Source organism: Microcebus murinus, chromosome 23 (genome assembly GCF_040939455.1).
Source record: "Microcebus murinus isolate Inina chromosome 23, M.murinus_Inina_mat1.0, whole genome shotgun sequence".
Classification (NCBI taxonomy): Eukaryota; Metazoa; Chordata; class Mammalia; order Primates; family Cheirogaleidae; genus Microcebus; species Microcebus murinus.
In genome coordinates, this window is record NC_134126.1 from 34,911,104 (window position 1) to 34,934,269 (window position 23,166).

The 23,166-nt window shown below is 35.8% G+C and overlaps 1 protein-coding gene across 3 annotated transcripts in view; it reads right to left on the minus strand.

Moving 5' to 3' along the window:
• LOC105859529 (complement factor H-related protein 1) overlaps positions 1 to 23,166 on the minus strand; it is a 143,063-nt gene that overhangs the window by 112,598 nt on the left and 7,299 nt on the right. For all 3 annotated transcript variants that reach the window (XM_075996992.1, XM_020284326.2, XM_075996991.1), the window contains exons 2-6: positions 18,128 to 18,313; positions 17,677 to 17,782; positions 13,544 to 13,620; positions 11,725 to 11,916; positions 1,032 to 1,202 (exon numbers count right to left, since the gene is read on the minus strand). In XM_075996992.1, coding sequence (XP_075853107.1) covers positions 1,032 to 1,202; positions 11,725 to 11,916; positions 13,544 to 13,620; positions 17,677 to 17,782; positions 18,128 to 18,313 — 732 coding nt within the window. The remainder of the gene's footprint in view (positions 1 to 1,031; positions 1,203 to 11,724; positions 11,917 to 13,543; positions 13,621 to 17,676; positions 17,783 to 18,127; positions 18,314 to 23,166) is intronic.

Here is a 23,166-nt window from a genome sequence, read left to right on the forward strand (position 1 = left end):
CTAGAGTGAGTGCCGTGGCGTCAGCCTGGCTCACAGCAACCTCAAACTCCTGGGTTCAAGCAATCCTGCTGCCTCAGCCTCCCAAGTAGCTGGGACTACAGGCATGTGCCACTATGCCCGGCTAATTTTTTTTTTATATATATATTAGTTGGCCAATTAATTTTCTTTCGATTTATAGTAGAGACGGGGTCTCACTCTTGCTCAGGCTGGTTTCCAACTCCTGACCATGAGCAATCCGCCCGCCTCAGCCTCCCAGAGTGCTAGGATTACAGGCGTGAGCCACCGCGCCCGGCCGGTATTCTTCTTATGATATGAATATAATTTCTTAAACTCTGTAACTATCTATATTCACTCTTCCAGGCCATGATACCTTGAAACCTTTTTAAATGAGGTCAATAAGTCCAACACAATATTCTAGACATAGTTTTTGGTGGGCAAAAGACACTGTTGAGATTAACTCTTTGGCTTGGTATAACACCCTTCCATAGTGAACCTGAGATTTAGGTTTCCTCTCCCAACCACTGCTGATTCATACTAAGCTTGTTTTTAACAAAAATCTCCATTTTCTTTCACCCAATTCCATTGTCAATTGAGGGTTTTCTCATCTGGTGGTATTATTATAATTTATTTTAAAATATTTTAAAAATAGTAATATAATTCAAATAAGTTCAGGGCATTGGAAGAACAATCTAATTGTTTGAGAATTATATATTACTAGGAATTAGATAGCCATAGTCCTGGCTCTACTGTAGACATATTTTTGGCCATGAACCAACTACTTAATAAGCTATTTAAACTTGCTGACCCTGTTTATGTCTATCTTCAGAGTGACAGGATCATCCCAATTGATGTCAAACAGGACCTTACACACATAGAATTCTATGATATATGATCTTTTTAGCAGCTGATTCCTATGAAAATTAGTATACTATTTTTCAGATAAAATAAACTGCTTAATTAAAAGAATTATATTAATTAAAATAAATGATAAAATTTATAACAATAAAAATAGAAAATAAATACAACATTACCTTCACATGAAGGATCTGAGCTCCATCCAGATTCAGTGCATATAGCATCTCCTCTTTCACTGTATTCAAAACCTGCATTACATTTATATTGAAATCGTTCATTTTCCTTATAAATATTCTTCCCAGATAATGGATATCCATTTCTAACTTCTGGTAATTTGCAGGAAATTTCTAAATAGAGGGATTAAATTCGAAAATGTTTTTACAAATTAATGCACTCTGACCAAAATATAATTATATTAAAAGGGGAAATTTTGTTTCCATAGGTAAATCAGCTAACCAAAGTTCTATTTTGACCTGACTGCTTGATAAACAATTTGTCTGTTATTCTTAATGTTTATTTTTGAAAGAATTTAAAATTCTGATTAAAATTATGTTTTTAATCTTATTTAGTTTGAGGATAAATTAGTCCTTTTGAAATAACTGGCAGCCAGTAACATTCATCAAATTTACATATGCAATTGAATCCAGATATAGGTTTATTGTGATAAGTATTTTCACTGAGTGACCTGTAAAAATAATACATTTTCTAGTGATTAATGAAACAGTAATTCTCAACAGAACACTTTGTCAAAGAAATTCATTTAACTCGTTGCCATTACATCTCTGAAAAGCAAGCGACCTGCTTTTGTGTCTTCACCATCCATCCAAGGTTTCTGAGAAAAAAAATGGCCATCACCTTTGACACAACTTCTCTCAAACAGATTTCCATGGGATTATGGCAATGGTAACTGGCCACATGCGGCCCGCCAAGGACATTTATCTGGCCCACTGGGTGTTTTTGCCTGTTTTGATTTTTAACTTCAAACTAAGATATGTGCAGTGTTCATAGGAATTTGTTTATAGATTTTTTAAAAAGTATAGTCCAGCCCACCAACGGTCTGAGGGACAGTGAATTGGCCCCCTGTTTAAACAGTTTGAGGACTCCTGCTCTAAAGTATACAGTATTTGCTATGCTAAATAAAAATATTAGTTTTTAACACAAAGAACTAGTGTTAGAAAGAGTTCTTGTAGGCCGGGCGCGGTGGCTCACGCCTGTAATCCTAGCACTTTGGGAGGCCGAGGCGGGCGGATCGCTCAAGGTCAGGAGTTCGAAACCAGCCTGAGAGAGACCCCGTCTCTACCAAAAATAGAAAGAAATTAATTGACCAACTAAAAATATATATACAAAATATTAGCCGGGCATGGTGGCGTATGCCTGTAGTCCCAGCTACTCGGAAGGCTGAGGCAGGAGGATCGCTTGAGCCCAGGAGTTTGAGGTTGCTGTGAGCTAGGCTGACGCCACGGCACTCACTCTAGCCTGGGCAACAAAGCGAGACTCTGTCTCAAAAAAAAAAAAAAAAAAATGAAAGAAAGAGTTCTTGTAGAATAATTTAAAGTCAGGCCACATGATGCCTCTAGATTTGTTCTTTTTGCTTAAGATTGCTTTGGCTATTCAGGCCTTTTTTGTGGCTCCAAATGAATCATAGGATTATTTTTTCTAGATCTTTGAAATATATGACATTGATATTTTCATGGGGAATGTGATAAATCTTTAAATCACTTTGGGCAATATGGTCATTTTAACAATGTTGATTCTGCCACTCCATGAGCAAGGGATGGTTTTTCATTTGTGTCATCTACAATTTCTTCCATCAGCATTTTGCAGTTCTCCTTGTAGAGGTCTTTCACCTCCTTGGTCAAGTATACTCCTATATTTTATTTTCTTTGTAGCTGTTGTGAATGGTATTGAGTCCTTGATTTGACTCTCAGTTTGACTGTGATTAGTATATACAAATGCTACTGATTTGTGTACATTGATTTTATAACCTGAGACTTTGCTGAATCAATTCTAGGAGTCTTTTGGTGGAGTCTTTAGTGTTTTCTAGATACAAGATCATATTGTCAGCAAACAGGAATAGTTTAACCTCTTCTTTTCCAATTTGTATGCCTTTTATTTCTTTCTCTTGCCTGACTGCTCTGGCTAGGATTTCTAACACTATGTTGAATAGAAGTGGTGACAGTGGGACCTTTGCTGTGTTCCAGTTCTCAGGGGGATGCTTTCAACTCTGCAGCATGGTGCTGATATGAAAGTGGAGACACAAACAAATGGAACAGATTAAAGAACCCAGAAATAAAACTATATGAGTATGACCAACTGATCGTCAACAAAGCAGACAACAATATAAACTGGAGAAATGAAGCGCAATTCAGTAAATGGTTCTGTGAAAATTGGACAACACAGAAGAATGAAGCAGAACTCCTATCTCTTGCCATATACAAAAATCAGTGCAAGATAGATAAAAGACTTATATGTAAGGCATGAAACCATAAAACTTCTTGAAGAAAACATGAGAACAACTCTAGACATTGGCCTAGGCAAAGAATTTTTGAGTAGGACCCCAAAGGCAAATGCAGCAACTACAAAAATTAATAAGTGGTACTTAATTAAGTTAAAAAGTTTATGCACAGCAAAGGAAATAATCGACAGAGTGAATAGATGACCTACAAATGTGAGAAAATATTTGCAAACTGTAAATCTGACAAAAGGTTTATATCCAGAATCTACAAAGAACTCAACAAATCAGCAAGAAAAAAAATCCATCAGAAAGTGGGCAAAAGACATGAACAGAAGTTTTTCAAAAGAAGATAGACAAATAGTCAACAAACATATAAAAAATTGCTCATCATCACTAATCATCAAAGAAACACAAATTAAAACTACAATGAGGGGGGTGGATCAAGATGGCTGACGAGAAACACTGCCAGACAGAGTGTCTCTGCAGAAAAGACAGATTCTAGCAGAAATTAGAAAAAAGAAGCAAGAAGATAAGCATACAGTGGACGAGGGCCGGAAGGAGGGTTACCTGAGACACCAGGAGACTCCACAGGAGGAGGCTGCGGAGGAGAACTGGAAGCTGAGACCGCCGGAGCAACCCGGAGACCAGCGGCAAGGGGAGTGGTCGAATCTCACCCACAGACACCACCTAACGGCTCAGAAACTAAACAAGGTGTGTGAATACCCAAACAAAAACCTACAGAAAAGAAACAACAACTGATCGACATGGGAAGAAATCAGCGAAGGAACTCAGGAAATATGAAGAACCAAACGGAAAACACACCCCCAAAGAGGAGCACCAGCCCCCTAGAAACGGACACCAACCAAAATCAGGCAACCAAAATGACAGAAGAGGAATTTCGTATGTAGATCATAAGAACACTCACCCAGCTGCAACAACAACTCAATAACCAACACAAAGAAACCACAAAAAGCCTCCAGGATCTAGATCAAAAGTTCACTAAAAAAATAGACACAATGAAGAAAAGTTTAACCGAACTCCTGGAAATGAAGAATCAATTCAAGGAACTACAAAATACAGTGGAAAGTATCAAGAACAGGGTAGATCAAACAGTAGAAAGAATCTCAGAGATTGAAGATAACATCTTCCAACTAAATAAAACCATCACAGAGATAGAGCAGAGAAACAAGAGAAAAGAGCAAAGCCTACAAGAGATATGAGATTATGTGAAGAAACCTAATGTGAGGGTCATAGGCTTACCAGAGGGGAAGAAGACAACACCCAAGAGTTGGACAAGCTATTTGAAGATATAATAGAGGAACATTTCCCAGGCCTTGCTCAAAATCTTGATATACATGTTCAAGAAGGTCAGAGGACCCCTGGGAGATTCAATGCAAACAGGAAGATGTCACACATGCAGTCATCAGAATGACCAAAATATCAACTAAAGAGGCCCTTCTAAGAGATGTAAGATGAAAGAAGCAAGTGACATACAAGGGAAAGCCAATTCGCATAACACCAGACTTCTCTAATGAGACTTTACAAGCAAGGAGAGACTAGGGCTTCATTCTTACTCTTCTGAAACAAAACAATGCAGGCCTAGAATATTATTCCCTGCAAAACTAAGCTTCATATATGAAAGAGAAATTGGGACATTCTCAGACAAGCAAAGTCTCAGAGAATTCACCAAGACAAGACCAGCCCTACAAGAAGTACTCAAAACAGTGTTACGCACAGAACACCATAATAAAAACTCACGAATATAAAAACAACCAAAACCCAAAGATTAAAGGCCAGATAATACAATGGCTCAAGAGAGAAATCAAAGCAACAACATCCAACCCAACAGAATGATCAGTAATCTACCTTACCTATCAGTTCTCTCAATAAATGTGAATGGCTTAAACTCTCCACTCAAGAGACATAGGCTGGCTGCATGGATAAGAAAATACAGGCCAAGTATATGCTGTCTTCAGGAAACACATCTAACCTGCAAAGATGCATATAGACTAAAAGTAAAAGGGTGGAGATCAGTATTCCAGGCAAGTGGAAGCCAAAAGAAGGCTGGCGTGGCAGTTCTAATTTCAGACGATTTAGTTTTTAAACCAACAAAAGTAGTGAAAGACAAAGAGGGTCATTATATAATAGTGAAGGGCACAGTTAAACAAGAAGAGATAGCAATTTTAAATATATATGCACCCAACTTAGGTGCACCCAGTTTCATAAAGCAAACCTTACTGGAGCTAAGCAAATGGATTAATAGCAACTCCATAATCACCGGAGATTTCAACACCCCACTGATGGCACAAGACAGATCCTCCAAACAGAAAATTAATAAAGGAATAATGGATTTAAACAAAACCCTGGAACAATTGGGTCTGACTGACATATACAGGACATTCTACCCAAAATCCACTGAATATACGTTCTTCTCATCAGCTCACGGGACATTCTCTAAGATTGACCATATCCTAGGACACAAAGTAAATCTCAAGAAATTTAAAAAAATAGAAATCATACCATGTACCTTCTCAGATCACAGTGGAATAAAACTAGAAATCAACCCTAACAGAAACTCACATTTCTACACAAAAACGTGGAAATTCAACAACCTCCTACTAAATGATTACTTCATAAATGAAGAAATCAAGATGGAAATAAAAAAATTCTATGAAGAAAACGACAATGGAGACACAAGTTATCAACTCCTCTGGGACACAGCTAAAGCATTTCTGAGAGGAAAGTTTATCTCCATAAATGCCTATAACCAAAAGACAAAAAGATCACAAATAGACAATCTAACGAAACGACTCAAAGAGCTGGAAAAAGAAGAACAGACCAACCCCAAACCCAGCAGAAGAAGTGAAATCAACAAGATCAAATCAGACCTAACCGAAATTGAAAACAGGGAAGCTATTCAGGAGATTAATAAAACAAAAAGTTGGTTCTTTGAAAAAATAAACAAAATTGATACACCATTGGCTAAGCTAACGAAAAGCAGAAAAGAGAAATCTCTAATAAGCTCCATCAGGAACAAAAAAGGAGATATCACAACTGATCCCAAAGAGATACAAGATATAATTTATGAATACTACAAAAATCTTTATGCACACAAACTGGAAAATGTGGAGGAAATGGACAAATTTCTAGAAACACACAGCCTCCCTAGGCTCAACCAGGAAGAAATAGATTCCCTGAACAGACCAATATCAACAGCTGAAATAGAAACAGCAATTAAAAATCTCCCTAAAAAGAAAAGTCCCGGTCCAGATGGCTTCACACCTGAATTTTACCACACTTACAAAGAAGAACTAGTACCTATCTTGCAGAAACTATTCCACAACATCGAGAAGAACGGAAACCTCCCGGACACCTTTTATGAAGCGAATATTACTCTGATACCAAAACCAGGAAAGGATGCAACAAAAAAAGAAAACTACAGACCAATATCCCTAATGAATATAGATGCAAAAATTTTCAACAAAATCTTAGCTAACCGAATCCAGACGCTTATCAAAAAAATAATCCATCACGACCAAGTGGGCTTCATCCCAGGGATGCAGGGATGGTTCAACATACGTAAATCTATAAATGCAATTCACCACATACACAGAAGCAAAAACAAAGACCACATGATTCTTTCAATAGATACAGAAAAAGCTTTTGACAAAATTCAACACCCTTTCATGATACGAACACTTAAGAAAATAGGCATAGAAGGGACATACCTAAAAATGATACAAGCCATATATGACAGACCCATAGCCAACATCATACTAAATGGGGAAAAATTGAAATCATTCCCACTTAGAACTGGAACCAGATAAGGCTGCCCACTGTCTCCACTTCTGTTCAACATAGTGCTGGAAGTCTTGGCTACAGCAATCAGACAGGAAAATGGAATTAAAGGTATCCAAATAGGGGCAGAAGAGATCAAACTTTCACTGTTTGCTGATGATATGATATTATATCTAGAAAACCCCAAAGATTCAACCAAGAAACTCCTGGAACTGATCAATGAATTTAGTAAAGTCTCAGGATACAAAATCAATACACAGAAATCAGAGGCATTCATATACGCCAACAACAATCTAATTGAGAACCAAATCAAAGACTCAATTCCCTTCACAATAGCAACAAAGAAATTAAAGTACCTAGGAATATACTTAACCAAGGACATAAAAGACCTCTACAGGGAGAACTATGAAACACTGAGGAAGGAAATAGCAGAGGATGTAAACAGATGGAATTCCACACCATGCTCGTGGTTTGGCAGACTCAACATCATCAAAATGTCTATACTGGCCGGGCGCGGTGGCTCACGCCTGTAATCCTAGCTCTCTGGGAGGCCGAGGCGGGCGGATTGCTCAAGGTCAGGAGTTCAAAACCAGCCTGAGCAAGAGCGAGACCCCGTCTCTACTATAAATAGAAAGAAATTAATTGGCCAACTGATATATATATAAAAAATTAGCCGGGCATGGTGGCGCATGCCTGTAGTCCCAGCTACTCGGGAGGCTGAGGCAGAAGGATCGCTCGAGCCCAGGAGTTTGAGGTTGCTGTGAGCTAGGCTGACGCCATGGCACTCACTCTAGCCTGGACAACAAAACGAGACTCTGTCTCAAAAAAAAAAAAAAAAAAAAAAAAAAAATGTCTATACTACCCAAACTGATCTACAGATTCAATGCAATACCTATTAAAATCCCATCAGCATTCTTCACAGATATAGAAAAAATAATTTTACCCTTCGTATGGAACCAAAGAAGACCCCGAATATCAAAAGCAATTCTAGGCAACAAAAACAAAATGGGAGGCACTAATTTGCCAGATATCAAACTGTACTACAAAGCTGTAGTAATTAAATCAATCTGGTATTGGCAGCAACAAAAACAAAATGGGAGGCATTAATTTGCCAGATATCAAACTGTACTATAAAGCTGTAGTAATTAAATCAATCTGGTATTGGCATGAAAATAGGAATATGGACCAGTGGAACAGATGTGAGAATCCTGATATAAAACCATCCTCATATAGCCATCTAATCTTTGACAAAGCAGACAAAAACATACGCTGGGGAAAAGAATCCCTTTTCAATAAATGGTGCTGGGAAAACTGGATAGCCACCTGTAGAAGGCTAAAACAGGACCCACACCTTTCACCTCTCACAAAAATCAACTCACGCTGGATAACAGACTTAAACCTAAGGTATGAAACTATTAGAATTCTAGAGGAAAAAGTTGGAAACACTCTCCTAGACATCGGCCTAGGCAAAGAGTTTATGAAGAAGTCCCCAAAGGCAATCACAGCAGCAACAAAAATAAATAAATGGGACATGCTGAAACTACAAAGCTTCTGCACAGCCAAAGAAATAGTCATGAAAGTAAACAGCCAACCTACAGAATGGGAGAAAATTTTTGCATCCTATTCATCCGATAAGGGACTGATAACTAGAATATACTTAGAACTCACAAAAATCAGCAAGAAAAAATCAAATAACCCTATTAAAAAGTGGGCAAAGGACTTGAACAGAAACTTTTCTAAAGAAGACAGAAGAATGGCCAACAAACATATGAAAAAATGCTCAACATCTCTAATCATCAGGGAAATGCAAATCAAAACCACAATGAGATATCACTTAACCCCAGTGAGAATGGCCTTTATCAAAAAGTCTCCAAACAATAAATGCTGGCGTCGATGCAGAGAGAGAGGAACACTCCTACACTGCTGGTGGGACTGCACACTAGTTCAACCTCTGTGGAAAGCAATATGGAGATATCTTAAAGCGATACAAGTGAATCTACCATTTGATCCAGCAATCCCATTGCTGGGCATCTACCCAAAAGATCCAATGATACTCTACAAAAAAGACACCTGCACTCGAATATTTATAACAGCACAATTCATAATAGCAAGGCTGTGGAAACAGCCCAAGTGCCCATCAATCCAAGAATGGATTAATAAAATGTGGTATATATATATATATATATACCATGTAGTACTATTCAGCTCTAAGAAACAATGGGACATAGCACATCTTATATTTTCCTGGTTAGAGCTGGAACCTATACTATTAAGTGAAGTTTCCCAAGAATGGAAAAAGAAGCACCACATATACTCACCAGCAAATTGGTATTAACTGAACAGCACCTAAGTGGTCACATAGGTACTACAGTAATAGGGTATTGGGCAGGTGGGAGGGGGCAGGGGGACGGGTACATACATATATAATGAGTGAGGTGTGCACCATCTGGGGGATGGTCATGCTGGAGACTCAGACTTGTGGGGGGGGGGGGAAATGGGCATTTATTGAAACCTTAAAATCTGTACCCCCATAATATGCCGAAATAAAAAAAAAACTATAATGAGATGCCCCTTTACCCCTATCAAAATGGCTATTACTACAAAGTCAGAAAACAATAGATGCTGGCATGGATTCAAAGAGAAAGGAATGCTTATGCACTGTTGGTGGGACTGCAAATTGGCACAACCTCTATGCAAAATAGTATGGAGATTTCTCAAAGAAAGAAGTGTAGACCTAGCAGTCCCACTGCTGGGTATCTCCCCCTCAGAAAGAAGTCATTTTATCAAAAAGGCACCTGCACTAGAATTTTTATCATAGCAGAATTCACAATTGCAATGATGTGGAATCAACCTAAGGGCCCATCAGTTCAACAGTGGATAAAAAGCATGTGTTATATGTATCCTGTGGAGTACTACTCAGTCATAAAAAGGAATGAAATAGTGTCTTTTGCAGCAACTTGGATGGAACTGGAGACCATTATCCTAAGTGAAGTTTCTCAGAAATAGAAAACCAAACACCTGAAGGGGCTGTCCCTGGGTCAGATTGGCCGAGACCCAGAGTCAGCAAAACGGGATGTGACTTGTTGACCAGCAGAGAACTGTTCCTCAGGGCAAACAGCCACAGACTGTGGTTTTGCATGCAAGCCAAGGTGTCTTGTCCTGCACACAGGACCAGATGTTGAAGGACGGGATGCACGCGTCCCCCTTCTCTTGGGCTATGTCTAGAGGAACAGGTCATGCTGACCCTTGGTCAGTCACGTCCTGGGAAACAGCTGCAGGACGCTTGCCAAGTAAATACCAAGAAAATAGCTGGGAAAATAGCTGGCTGAGAAAATAGCTGTGGGACACTTGCCAAATTGAACAGTATAAAATAAAACAACTGGTGCAAACTGGCGCTGCAGTCTTGTACTGTCTTTTGTGTGTGTTTGTGTGTTTTTTTCTGTGTTCGTCCCCTGTTCTGCAAATGAGCCACGCCAACACCACATGTTCTCACTAATAAGTGGGAGCTAAACTATGGGTACATGTGGACACAAAAAGAGTTAAAGAATACTGGAAACCAAGAAGGGAGGAGGGTGGGAGAGGGGAAAAGGGATAAAAACTTACCTGTTGGGTACAATGAGCACTCTTCTGGTGACAGGCATGCCAAAAGCCCTGGCTTAAGCATTATACAAGGTATCCATGCAACAAAAACATTTGTACCCACTTAATATTTTGAAATAATAATTTTAAAAAGGGTTCCTAAGAAGAGAAATGCTTCTCTTTGCATTTGACTATCTGGTAGATTAGACTGAAAAAGCATAAATAATTTGAAGATTTTAGATAATATTAAAAAATAAGTATGGCAGAAATTTCTGCCAAACAAGTACTAGTAAAATGAAGTATGGTGCTATTAAACAAACTGAGTCTAATATTTCTTATAAAGCCAAAATCATTGATTGATTGGTCATAATGCACAGGTCAGTAGTATTATGACTAAAGAAATGTTGGCTTACAGTTTACTATAAAACTATTTTTAAGAGGCATAGATTGATTTTGTGCAATCAATTCAGCAATATTTATAGTAAATTTGCAATACAAATATAAAACGAGGCCACTTCCTAAGAGTGTTATTCAAAAGCAGAATGCCATCATGATGCATCAGTGGAAACAAATAATGACTCTTTGAGTTTCAAAATTAAAAACAAATGTCTATTCCAGAAGTCACTATTAGAATTTGCAGCAGAAATACTTAGCATTCTACTTCAGCCTAAGAGAAAATTACACTGTAATTATAATTAGAGCATGGACTTTAATATCAGATGACCTAAGTTTAAATCTTAACTCAACTTTTATGCCATAGTAACATGACATGATTTAGGCTACATGATTTAACTTTTTTGTACCAGTTTCCTCAATTATAAAATAGAAGCGATAAGAATAAATAAATCATAGAGTTGTTTTAAAGGTAAAATGAGATGATGCACACAAAGAACTTAGATCAATTACAGAGAGATAGTAAGTGCTAAATAAGCATTAGGTATTAGTAGTAGTATTTGTATTCTTTAGAAGGGACAATGTTTTAAAATGCATTTTTCATAAGAAAAATTAAAAATATTCAAACAGTAAGTGTCTCTTACCCACACATTTGGGTTTTTCTGCACTCCAAAGACCATTTTCTGAACAATGTATTTCTTTACGTCCATCAAGCTTGAAGCCTGAATTACACTTGAACTGCACCACTTGTCCAAATAAGTATTCCTGGTCTGGATCTGCTGCACTGCTGACAACTCTTCCATTCTCTGGGTCTGTCACTGGTAAACACTTAACAACTGAAAAAAATAAATACAACTTTTTCCAATAGAATTTAAAAGGTTTATCCAGAAAAATATGTGTATATGTATAAAATCACCAGCAAGATAAGATTGGAAGAAGTTATTTTAATGGTTTTTAGAAGCATTTGACAGACCTGTTGGCAAGAGGTAAATACTGCTAAGAAACAACAACAAAAACACAGTATGTTTATCTCTGATTCTTTTCTGTGGGAGTGGACAAAGAAAATTGCCACTTTGAACACTAGTTTGTTTTTTTTAGTAACAAATAGTGTTTCTTAAGTAATTAAAAAATATGAAGCTTGGGATATTGAGATGCAAAATTTCCATTTATGTCCCAGAATGATATAATACTACATTCCTAAAAGATGTAAAAGTAATCTTTATGACAATATTTACTTCAATAGAGAAATTATTCTTAATTTTCTATCCTCTTTGACATCAGTGTTCAAAATAATTTGAGTATACTCAAAAATACTTCTTTTGATTTTACTTAAGATATTTTATTTCTCAGATTATAGAATTCAAATTTTATTTTGCTGTATAATGACCCCAGATGCTTGTTAATATGAAAATTCTTGGGCTATCTTCCTGCCCTATCATGTCAAAATACTGATTCAGTAGATCTCTTTTAGTAACCAAAAATTACATTTTTTAAAAGCATCCCTGGTGATTTTGTTGTAGATGTTCCCTACAACATTAATCTCCTTTCTTTCATTTCCATAGATGAAAAGTCTTCCATTCTCCTCTTTAGTTGACAGAATTTTTGAATGATGATCACATCTTTCTCTCTCTCTCTCCACTTAATACTCACCATGGAACTAGGAAATACTATTTTGATCGATTTCCTTTATTTCCATGATGAACTAGAGATTTGGATTATTAGCTCAAAACGTAGAGACAGGATCTACATTTTCTCATTCTCAGTTTGCTTTATAGACCACTAAAAACATCAGAGCTCTCCCTTACCTCATGCCTCTTTTCAGTAAAAGCTAAGACCACAGGACAACCTCCCTTGGTGAGGAATGGGGGAGAGCTGTCTCAATCGTGTTCTCTATTACAGCTGCTACCATAGATCCCTGCATTTGGATGGTTATTGGGCAAGCACTTCTTCATTGATAAACCTGAAATTCTGATCTTCATTAAGCTAGTAATACTTATGTGTATTTCTAGTCATTAGAATCCAAAAGGAAAGAAAAACGAGTTTTATATTTCCCAATGTCTAACACTTCGATTATTGTATCAAAATAGGCTATATTCATATTTGGCTATTGAAATAACAAACAAGGTAGTAATAAAAAGGCTAGCTTTCCACTGTGCACCATACTAAAAACCAAAAGAAAAAATTTGAATAAGAAATATTTAATTAGAGACTTTAAGGATATTTTAATGTAAGACATTTTGAAAAGTCTTAGATACTTTAGGTATTTGAAATATAGATACTTAGGTATCTATCTTATAATATAGTATAATATAATATATAATATAATATGGTATAGAATATTATATATTATAATAATATTATATAAAATAATTATATAATATATAATTATATAGTATATAATATAATATAGTATCTTAGATACTTAGGTATTGAAATATACATGTAAATCAAGTTTACATCTACCTTCACATATAGGAATATCGTTGGTCCATCCATCTGGTTCACATTCACGGAAATTAATCTCACCTATCATTTGATACCTGAAAACCCCAAATAACAGAGTGGTGAGATAATGTGTATTTATATGCAGTTTTAAGCTCAATACTATCCTGAATGTCCAGAAACTCCATTTCAAAGAAAATTAATATCGTATGTATTTTTGTCCTGCTTTTTTCTTTTCTTCTTTGTACGTCCTTCCTTCCTTCCTTTCTTTTTGTTTTAGATTTATTAAATTTCTCTCTCTCTCTCTTTCCCCATCTCCCTTTGTTTTGGGGCCAGTAGGCCCTCTGGTGCATGGACTTACGATAATCATAATCCTTGGTTCATAACAGACTAATTATTGTTTCATGCATAGTACTCTTATTTTTTGTTGACTTAGTTAATGAGCTACATTCAGTAATATAATAAGCTCCATGAATCACCACCAAAACAAAAGTTAAAAACATCATAGTAACCAATGGATAACCATATGTTTCCCCCTTCTCCAGTCTTATGCCATATTCCTGCTCTCCACAATTCTGATATTTTGTGGACATTTTAGGCTTTCTGCATAATCAAAGATAGTGTCAGCCAAAAGCTTCTGGTGTGTGGTTTATTTTCAGATTTTATCTCCATCTCTCATCTCCATCCTAGAGAGTCTTTACAGAGCATGCTCAATGAATGTCTCAGGTCTATTTATCCAACCCATTCTAAGTTGAATTTATCTAATGCTAGTATCCCATCACACCTGTCCTTCAAATATAAGCTGCTATACTTAAATGTAAGTTCCTTGGGGCATGCACAAAAATGTGAAATCATTGCCAGAGGATTTAGATCAATAAGTTTTAATTCCTTTTCCTAGATCAAGTGCATGACCTAAAGAGAGAAGATTAGCCTGTAATAAAAGATATATTTCAGAGGTGAAGAGAGTAGCAAATTAGAAAATTCAGGCCCTAAAAAGTCTTAATGTATTTCGTTATGTGTAATAAGGTCGGCAGTAGTGATTGAAGTTTGGACTAAAATATGTCTGAAAAAACTTTGACAGGTGATGACCAAGGAGAGACTAAATTCACAAGAACTAATACTTATTCAGTGTCTACAGGATCCCGGGATCTCTTCTAAGGGTTTCAAGTGTGTGTCTTTCTTATTTCTCCCACCAATCCCATGAGGCATATGATATGCTTCTGTTTTGTAAAGGAAGAAATGGGAGTAAAGAGATATTTTTTAAAAAAACACATAAATATTGATTAGTAGAGTTGTGAAATGCAGGCTTATTCCAAAACTTGAGCTTCAAACTGTTATATTGCATTGCTTCAAATAGACCAATGGATCAGACTGAAGAACCCAGATATAAAACCATCCTCATATTGCCATTTGATCTTTGACAAAGCAAGAATCCTTATTCAATAAATGGTGCCGAGAAAATTGGATAGCCACATGTAGAAGAGTTAAACAGGATCTGTACCTCTCACTCGCAAAAATGAATTCACAATGGATAACAGACTTAAACCTAAGGCATGAACAAGAATTCTAGAAGAAAGTATTAGAAAAACTCTTATAGACATTGGCCTAGGGAAAGAATTTATGAAGAAGATGCCCAAAACAATCACAGCAAAAACAAAAATAAATAAATGGGACCTCATTAAGTTAAAAATCTTCCGCACAGCTAAGGAAACAATCATTACAACGAATAGACAGCCTACAGAATGGGAGAAAATATTTGCATGCTATCCATCTGATAAAGAGCTGATAACTAGAATCTATAAGGAACTCAAATCAACAAGAAAAAAATCAAACAACCCCATTAAAAAGTGGGCAAAAGACATGAACAGAAACTTTTCACATGAAAATAGACTAATGGCCAACAAACATAAAAAAAAAATGCTCAACATCTTGAATTGTCAGGGAAATACAAGTTAAAACCACAATGAGATATCACTTAACTCTAGTGAGAATGGTTTTTATCAAAAAGTCCCAAAACAACAAATATTGGCATGAATGTGGAGAGATAGGAACACTCATACACTGCTGGTGGGACTGCAAATTGGTACAACCCCTATGGAAAGGAGTACGGAGATACCTCAAAGAACTAAAAGTAGAACTACCATTTGATCCAGCAATCCCACTATTGGGTATTTACCCAAAGAAAAAAAGACATTCTGTTAAAAAGACACCTGCACTCGAATATTTATAGCAGCACAATTCACAACTGCAAAGATGTGGAAACAACCCAAGTGCCCATCAATACATGAGTAGATGTGTAAAATGTGATATATGTATACCATGGAATACTACTCAGCCACAAAAAATGGTGAACTAATAGCACTTGTATAAACCTGTATGGAACTGGAGACCATTCTTCTAAGTGACACAAGAATGGAAAAACATTACCACATGTACTCACCATTAAATTGGAACTAATCAACCAACACTTTTGTGCACATATGGAAATAACATTCATCAGAAATCAAGCAGGTGAGGGATGGAAGAGGGGATGGGCAAATTCATACCTAATGGGTACAATGCTATTAGGGGGATGGGCAATCTCTGGGGGATGGGCACACTTTGACTCAAATGGTACAAAAGCAATTTATGTAATCAAAACATTTCTACCCCCATAATATTCAGAAATATTTTTTTTTTTTTTTTTTTTTGAGACAGAGTCTCACTTTGTTGTCCAGGCTAGAGTGAGTGCCGTGGCGTCAGCCTAGCTCACAGCAACCTCAAACCCCTGGGCTCAAGCGATCCTACTGCCTCAGCCTCCCAAGTAGCTGGGACTACAGGCATGTGCCACCATGCCCGGCTAATTTTTTACATATATATATCAGTTGGCCAATTAATTTCTTTCTATTTATAGTAGAGACGGGGTCTTGCTCTTGCTCAGGCTGGTTTTGAACTCCTGACCTCGAGCAATCCGCCCGCCTCGGCCTCCCAGAGAGCTAGGATTACAGGCGTGAGTCACTGCGCCCGGCCCAGAAATAAATTTTTTAAAAAAGAAATAAATGAGGGGAGAATAATACAATATAATTTGTAATCTTTGATTCTGTCTATATTTATGTAGTATAAAATTATAGTGATCTGATCCTGGGTTTCTTATGTATAAAATTTTCTTCAAAATAATTTTTGACCTGTCAGAGAATAATAGGGAAGAAAGAGCACTGAGAAGGTGCAGTGATGAGATTAGCTGTGAAAACCCTGTGGCTGCTTAGAAGGTACAGAGTCAGTGATTCTGAAAGAGCAGGGTTTGTTTATTTATTTATTTATTTATTTTAGTTTCAGGGTATTATGGGGGTACAAACATTGTGGTTACATATTATGACCTTGCCATACCCAAACCATGATTTGAAACATGCCCTTCCCCCCCATGACTCTCACCATGTCCCTTCCTTTGGGTAGATGCCTAACAGTGCTATTGATGCATCAAATGGTATTTCTATTTTTAGTTCTTTGAGGTATCTCCAAATTCTTTTCCACAGAGGTTGCACTAATTTGCAGTCCTACCAGCAATGAAAGTGTTCCTATCTCTTTACATCCTCGCCAGCATTTGTTGCTTTGGGATTTTTAAATCAAGGCCAATCTCACTGGGGTTAAGTGATATCTCATTGTGGTTTTTATTTACATTTTCCCCAGTGTCTTTTTGTCCATGTGATAAGAATAATTTATAGACCATGGAATAAGTAATATTAGTTTTAAGTAAAATTTATAAGCAAGAAGAGATCTTGCTTCCCTTAAATTTTAAAAAGTTTTGTCAAAATAGTTAGCATATAATTTTGTTACAATTCCCATTCTTCCTAACACATTGAACTTCTGTAATATTCTGCACGTAAGGATGTAGTGAAGACTTGTTGAGTGAGTCCTTATTTATGTGTATACTGTTTTCCCACAATCCTATAACTACACTGAATCAGAGGAGTTATAATTAATTTAAATCTTTCAATGTTAAAAATATAATATGGTATACAAATGTAACTATTTCCATCAGAGTTTAATTTTTTGGGTTACTTGTGTATTACTTATAAAAATGTTCATAGATAAATAGGGTAACCTTAAAAATATTAATTAGTACAGTTCCTATTTACTATCTTAATTATAAACCTCTTTTTATATTGACTACATACCCTTCATCACATGTATAAACAACTTTTGCACCATATTCAAACTCATTTCCTACTGTGAGCTGAAAAGAACCAAAAGGAATATCTCCAGGATGTCCACAGGGCCTTTCTAGAATGAAAAAAAAAAAAAAAGATATAATATTAGTATGTACTACAGGGAACACATTTCATGTAGGAGTTGGGGGACAAGGATATTTGGTATTATATTAGAGGACAACATTGAATATAAGGAAAATTGAAAGTGGCAAAACTGTTATTTTATAATTGAACTTATCTGTATATTTGTTTCTTGAATTTTGGAGGATTACCACCCCTTTCTAAAAATGATGATGTATTATTTTGCATTTAAATGACAATAACAATATAAGTCAACCCACATTGATACAACATTAAATGTTAAGTGTTTTCACAACTTAAAACTTGCATAAATTTCACAAACATGTGAAGTACTTACTCTGACATATCTTCCCTGGATTAGTAGCCACCCATTTTCCATTCTTGCATACCATTGTTATAGTGCCAAGAGTTCTATATCCAGGGCGGCATTTGTAGGTAGCTTGAGTGCCATGTGGATATGTTTGATCAGGCCAGGAACCTGTCAGGATTTCTGTATTTTTTCTTGGAGGAGGCCCTTTACAATCTACAAATAATAAAAACAAAGTAAGTGTTTAAAACATCTATTTAAATATACAGTATGTTTAGGTCATTTTTGCTTTTAAAAATACATAGTTATAGGTCTATCCAAATGTATGTCTATATATATATATATGTATATATATATATAATATTTGTATTTTACTTTATAAAAGTTGTGTCCACATAATTTTAAAAGAGTGTTCACTATGCAAAAATAACCTAAATAACTTTCCAGAGCAATAGGTATACTTTATTATTCTTAATTGCTGCAGACCATTCTACTATTCTTTCATTAATTCAAGAAATACTTATTGGTCACTATTCTAATTCTGAAGAAAACAGAAAAAACAAAGTAGCTGTTCTCAAAGTGTTTCCACTCTAGTAGAGAAGCCAGTTGTTAAATAGGTAATCAAAAAGATGTGTTTTATGCATTACAGATAGATATGTTCTAGTTAGAAAAAGTAAAGCATAGTAAAGGCCTATGCAATTATATGGGAACATTCCAAATAAGGTAGAATAGGATGGAAAGAACAATGTTTCTACTGCAAATTGAAACAACAACAACAAATTATATGCATCCATGTCTAAAAGCAAATTGTGACAGCTAAGAGAATTAAATGAACAAAACCTGAGTGGGAAGAATTTGTTTCAACTAAACATATGGTTTTTGGCCATTTCTTACTTGGTTATGTTTGCCATCTCTGGATATTGATCAAAGGTCAGGCCTCCACCCAGCCTGGATGGAAAAAGGTAATGAGGGAAGAAGAAGCAGACGAACTTTGGGAGGTTGTGTCTAGCTTGAAAAATTCTGAAACTTGGCAGAATTAGGGTGCTTTGCTAGACCCTAAGTAGCTTCTTAAAGGTGGACTGAAATTTTCCATAGTCTCATAGGAAAAAAAAACCCCAAAACAATAAGAAAATAACAATAAGGGGCTGCCTGAAATACATAATAGGTATTCTCATCAAAATTATGCCATATTTGAAAGTCACTCAGGGGGGAATTTAAGAGCAGATGTCAAAACAGCAGAAAAGCTGATGTATATATCATAGTCTTTTGGGGTGCAATAAGAAGATAGGTTCTTGATAAAAATAACCCAAAAGGTCTTTTCTTTGAGACTTTTGAAACCAGAAGTGAACTGACTCAAACTAAACTTGTTACCCTGGCCCATCTGAGGTCAGCTCCTGAGTGGATCATGGAGGAGCAAACGCTCTTGTTGGTGGGAGTAAATAATATAAACTTTACAATATAAACTTGGTCATTACATTTATTTTCTAAAAAAAAAACATTTTTTATCCAAAAAAATTTTTTGGATAAAAATTGAAAGACATACAAAAAAGCAGAAAAATGTGACCAAGAAGAGGAAATAAGTAGCTATTAGAAGCAGACACTTTAGATCCAGATGTTAGAATCAGTATTAAGGTCCTTAAAATAGCTTTTTAAAGTATATTAAAGGAAATACAGGGAAATGATGGACAAAATTAGGAAAAAGATAAAGATATTTGAAAGAAAATGGACTCTATAAAAAAACACACATGCTATCCTAAAATTGCACAATAAATATTTGGAATAATAATTCATTGGATGGTCTTAAAAGTCAAATAGACACAACAGAATACAAGCTTACTAAACTTAAAGAAAGTTTAATGTAGAAATATCCAAACTGAAGTACAGAAAGACAAAAGTATATAAGCAACAATAGCAAACAAAAGAAGAGTATAAAAATGTGAGGTGCAGAATTAAATGATACAACATATGTTTAATTAGAATTCCAAAAGTAGAGGACAGAAGGGACAGAAGCAATATTTAAAAGCTCAAAGGTTTCAAGATTTGACAGATGAAATCAACTCACGGATTCAAAATCTTAGCAAATCCCCAAAATGGTACAGACAAAGCAAAACTACACTGAGACTCTGCTGAATTCCAAAGATAAAGGAAAAATCTTAAAAGAAAACAGGGAAAAAAATATCTCTTCCAGAAGAACAGTAAAAATAACAGCTAAGTCTATAAGAGTAAATATGGCAGCCTGAAAATAATGTCTTGACATTACTAAAGTGTTGAAAATTAAATGTCAGCAGAGAACTCTCTAACCAGTGAAAATATACTTCAAAAATGAAAGAGAATAAAAACACATTCTTTTTCCTTTTTTTTAATCTTAGCTGATGCTTCTGCCTTACAAAAACACATTCTTTTTTTTTTTTTTTTTTTTGAGACAGAGTCTCACTTTGTTGCCCAGGCTAGAGTGAGTGCTGTGGCGTCAGCCTAGCTCACAGCAGCCTCAAACTCCTGGGCTCAAGCAATCCTCCTGCCTCAGCCTCCCGAGTAGTTGGGACTACAGGCATGTGCCACCATGCCCGGCTAATTTTTTCTATATATATTAGTTGGCCAATTAATTTCTTTCTATTTATAGTAGAGACGGAGTCTCGCCTTTGCTCAGGCTGGTTTCGAATTCCTGACCTAGAGCGATCAGCCCGCCTTGGCATCCCAGAGTGCTAGGATTACAGGCGTGAGTCACCTTGTCAGGCCCCCAAAACATATTCTTAAACAAACAAAAGCAGAGGGAATTCAACAATAGCTGATTCAACTATAGAGAAATACTAAAGAAAGTTCTCTGGGTTGACAGAAATTGATTGCAAATATAAGCAAAGAAATATAAGAAGAAATAAGCAGAACTGAAGAAAAATAAATATATGGGTAAATAAAAAGACTACTGAAAAATGATAAATATTATGGTATGTATATTTTACTATCATAAAAAAGATCATTGTTTAAATCAACAATGACCATGTTTTGTAATATTTACAATAAATTCAGGAGTAAAATATGGAAAAATAGTAACTAAAATGTCAAAGAAAAAAAGGCAACAGAAATTAAACTGTTGTGATGCTTTTGCATCATTTAGGATGTGGTAAAAATATTAATTTAGAATAAACTGTAATAATATAAATATGCTTGTAATTGATAGGTAATCACTAAAACAATAATATTGAGATATATAAAATAACTGGTAGAAATGATATAGTGAGATAGTCAAGATTACTTGTTTAATATAAAAGGAGGAAAGGAGGAATAAAAGAACAAAGAGACAAAAATAAATAGCAAGATGTTAGACTTAAACTTAACTATATCTGTAACTACTTTAAATGTAAATAGATTCACAACTCCAATTAACATACAAAGATTGTCTGACTGGATAAAAGCAAAAAGGAAAACTCAAGTATATGATGACTACTTTTAATAAGATTGGACATACAAGTTAAAAGTAAATTATGAAAACAGATATGCTAGGCGGATATTAACCAAAAGAAGAATGACATTAATATATTAGTAACAGGCAAAATAATAATTTAAGGCAGAAAGTATTACCAGATAAAAAGAGGGTCATTTCATATTAGTAAAAGGGTTACTTTAACAGAAAGATGTAATAATTCTCATGTGTATGAACAGTGCGTGCTGGGGCTGGCTCATACTAACCCACAGGAACCAATCATGCACACCTCTTCAGAGACAGACAGAGACAGAGAGAGAGAGAAACTTTCCCTTATTATTCTTCCAGTAATGAATTTCTGCTCTGAATGTGCTACCTCCACGTGTTCTGACTTTACTGAAGTTTTTTGGGTTTTGGTCTGTTTTTTGGTAATTCTTCACTATCTTGTCAGCTTTCTAAATGCTTCTGTGAAGGATTTTATTCTTAAAAATATGTTTTTCTGTTTTTAAGGTGTCCTAAGTGAGAAAGGTCTTTCTGAATAATGTAGCCCAAAGTCCTCAAACTTTTTCTGGAAAGAGTGACATAGTAAATATTTTAGACTTTGTGTGCCATAGGTCTCTGTACTCAACTGTTCTATTGTGGCATAAAAGCAGCCATAGATAATATGTAAATGCATGAGCATAGCTGTATTCTAATAAAACTTTATGAAATAGGCAGTGGTCGAATTTGGCCCACAGGTCAGTTTTCTGGTCCCTGATCTAATGTCATTTCACTAAACAGGAAATCTGTACTACCTTCCCCTCTTATTATTATGTTATAAATATTTTTGTACATTATTAAATACTTCCCAAAACACAACATTTAAAAGCCAGGTAATATTTCTTCAGATGGATGAAACACAATCTGACAGTTTTCATATTTTTTAACATTCTACTTATATCCATTATTGAAAATTTTGGGATAAACATCATGCACATAAATATCTCACAAAATCTGCATTCGTCTCTGTATATATCCTTTTTGTCTGTGTATACCCAGAGGGGAAAACAGGCAGCCAGGCCTTTTCTTTACCGAGAGCATTAACCATTTTCGGAAGATATGAACTTACTTTTTGATAGCCTTGTTAGGCTAACGCAACAAAATTCAAAGTTAGGAAACTAAATGGATTCACCCTTAGGATAAGGAAAGACTGGAAGTAAACCGCTCTTAACACAGATTTAGGAACCAGCTTTGAATTGCTTAGGTCAGGGGTCCTCAACCTTTTTAAATAGGGGGCCAGTTCACTGTCCCTCAGACCATTGGAGAGTGCATACTGTGGGTCTGGGAGGAGTCAGCTGCTAAGCAGGACAGGCAGCTGAGGCAAAAACACCCCGAGGGCCAGATAAATGTGCTAGGCAACCTGCATGTGGCCCCCAGGCAGGCTTAGTTTGAGGACACCTGACTTAGGTGATCAGGGAACTTGAAAGCTTGAAGTTGATTTAAGGTAGTCTCAGATTGAAAGTGCTCCTAGGATCCAAAAAAGATAAATTGTAATTTTATCTTGAGAAAGATAATTTTTTCCTAAGCATAAAATTATTCCAATAAATGTCAAAGAAAATGAAAGCACCCAAGGGCTACAAACTTTATAAGAACAGAACAGATGTTTGATATT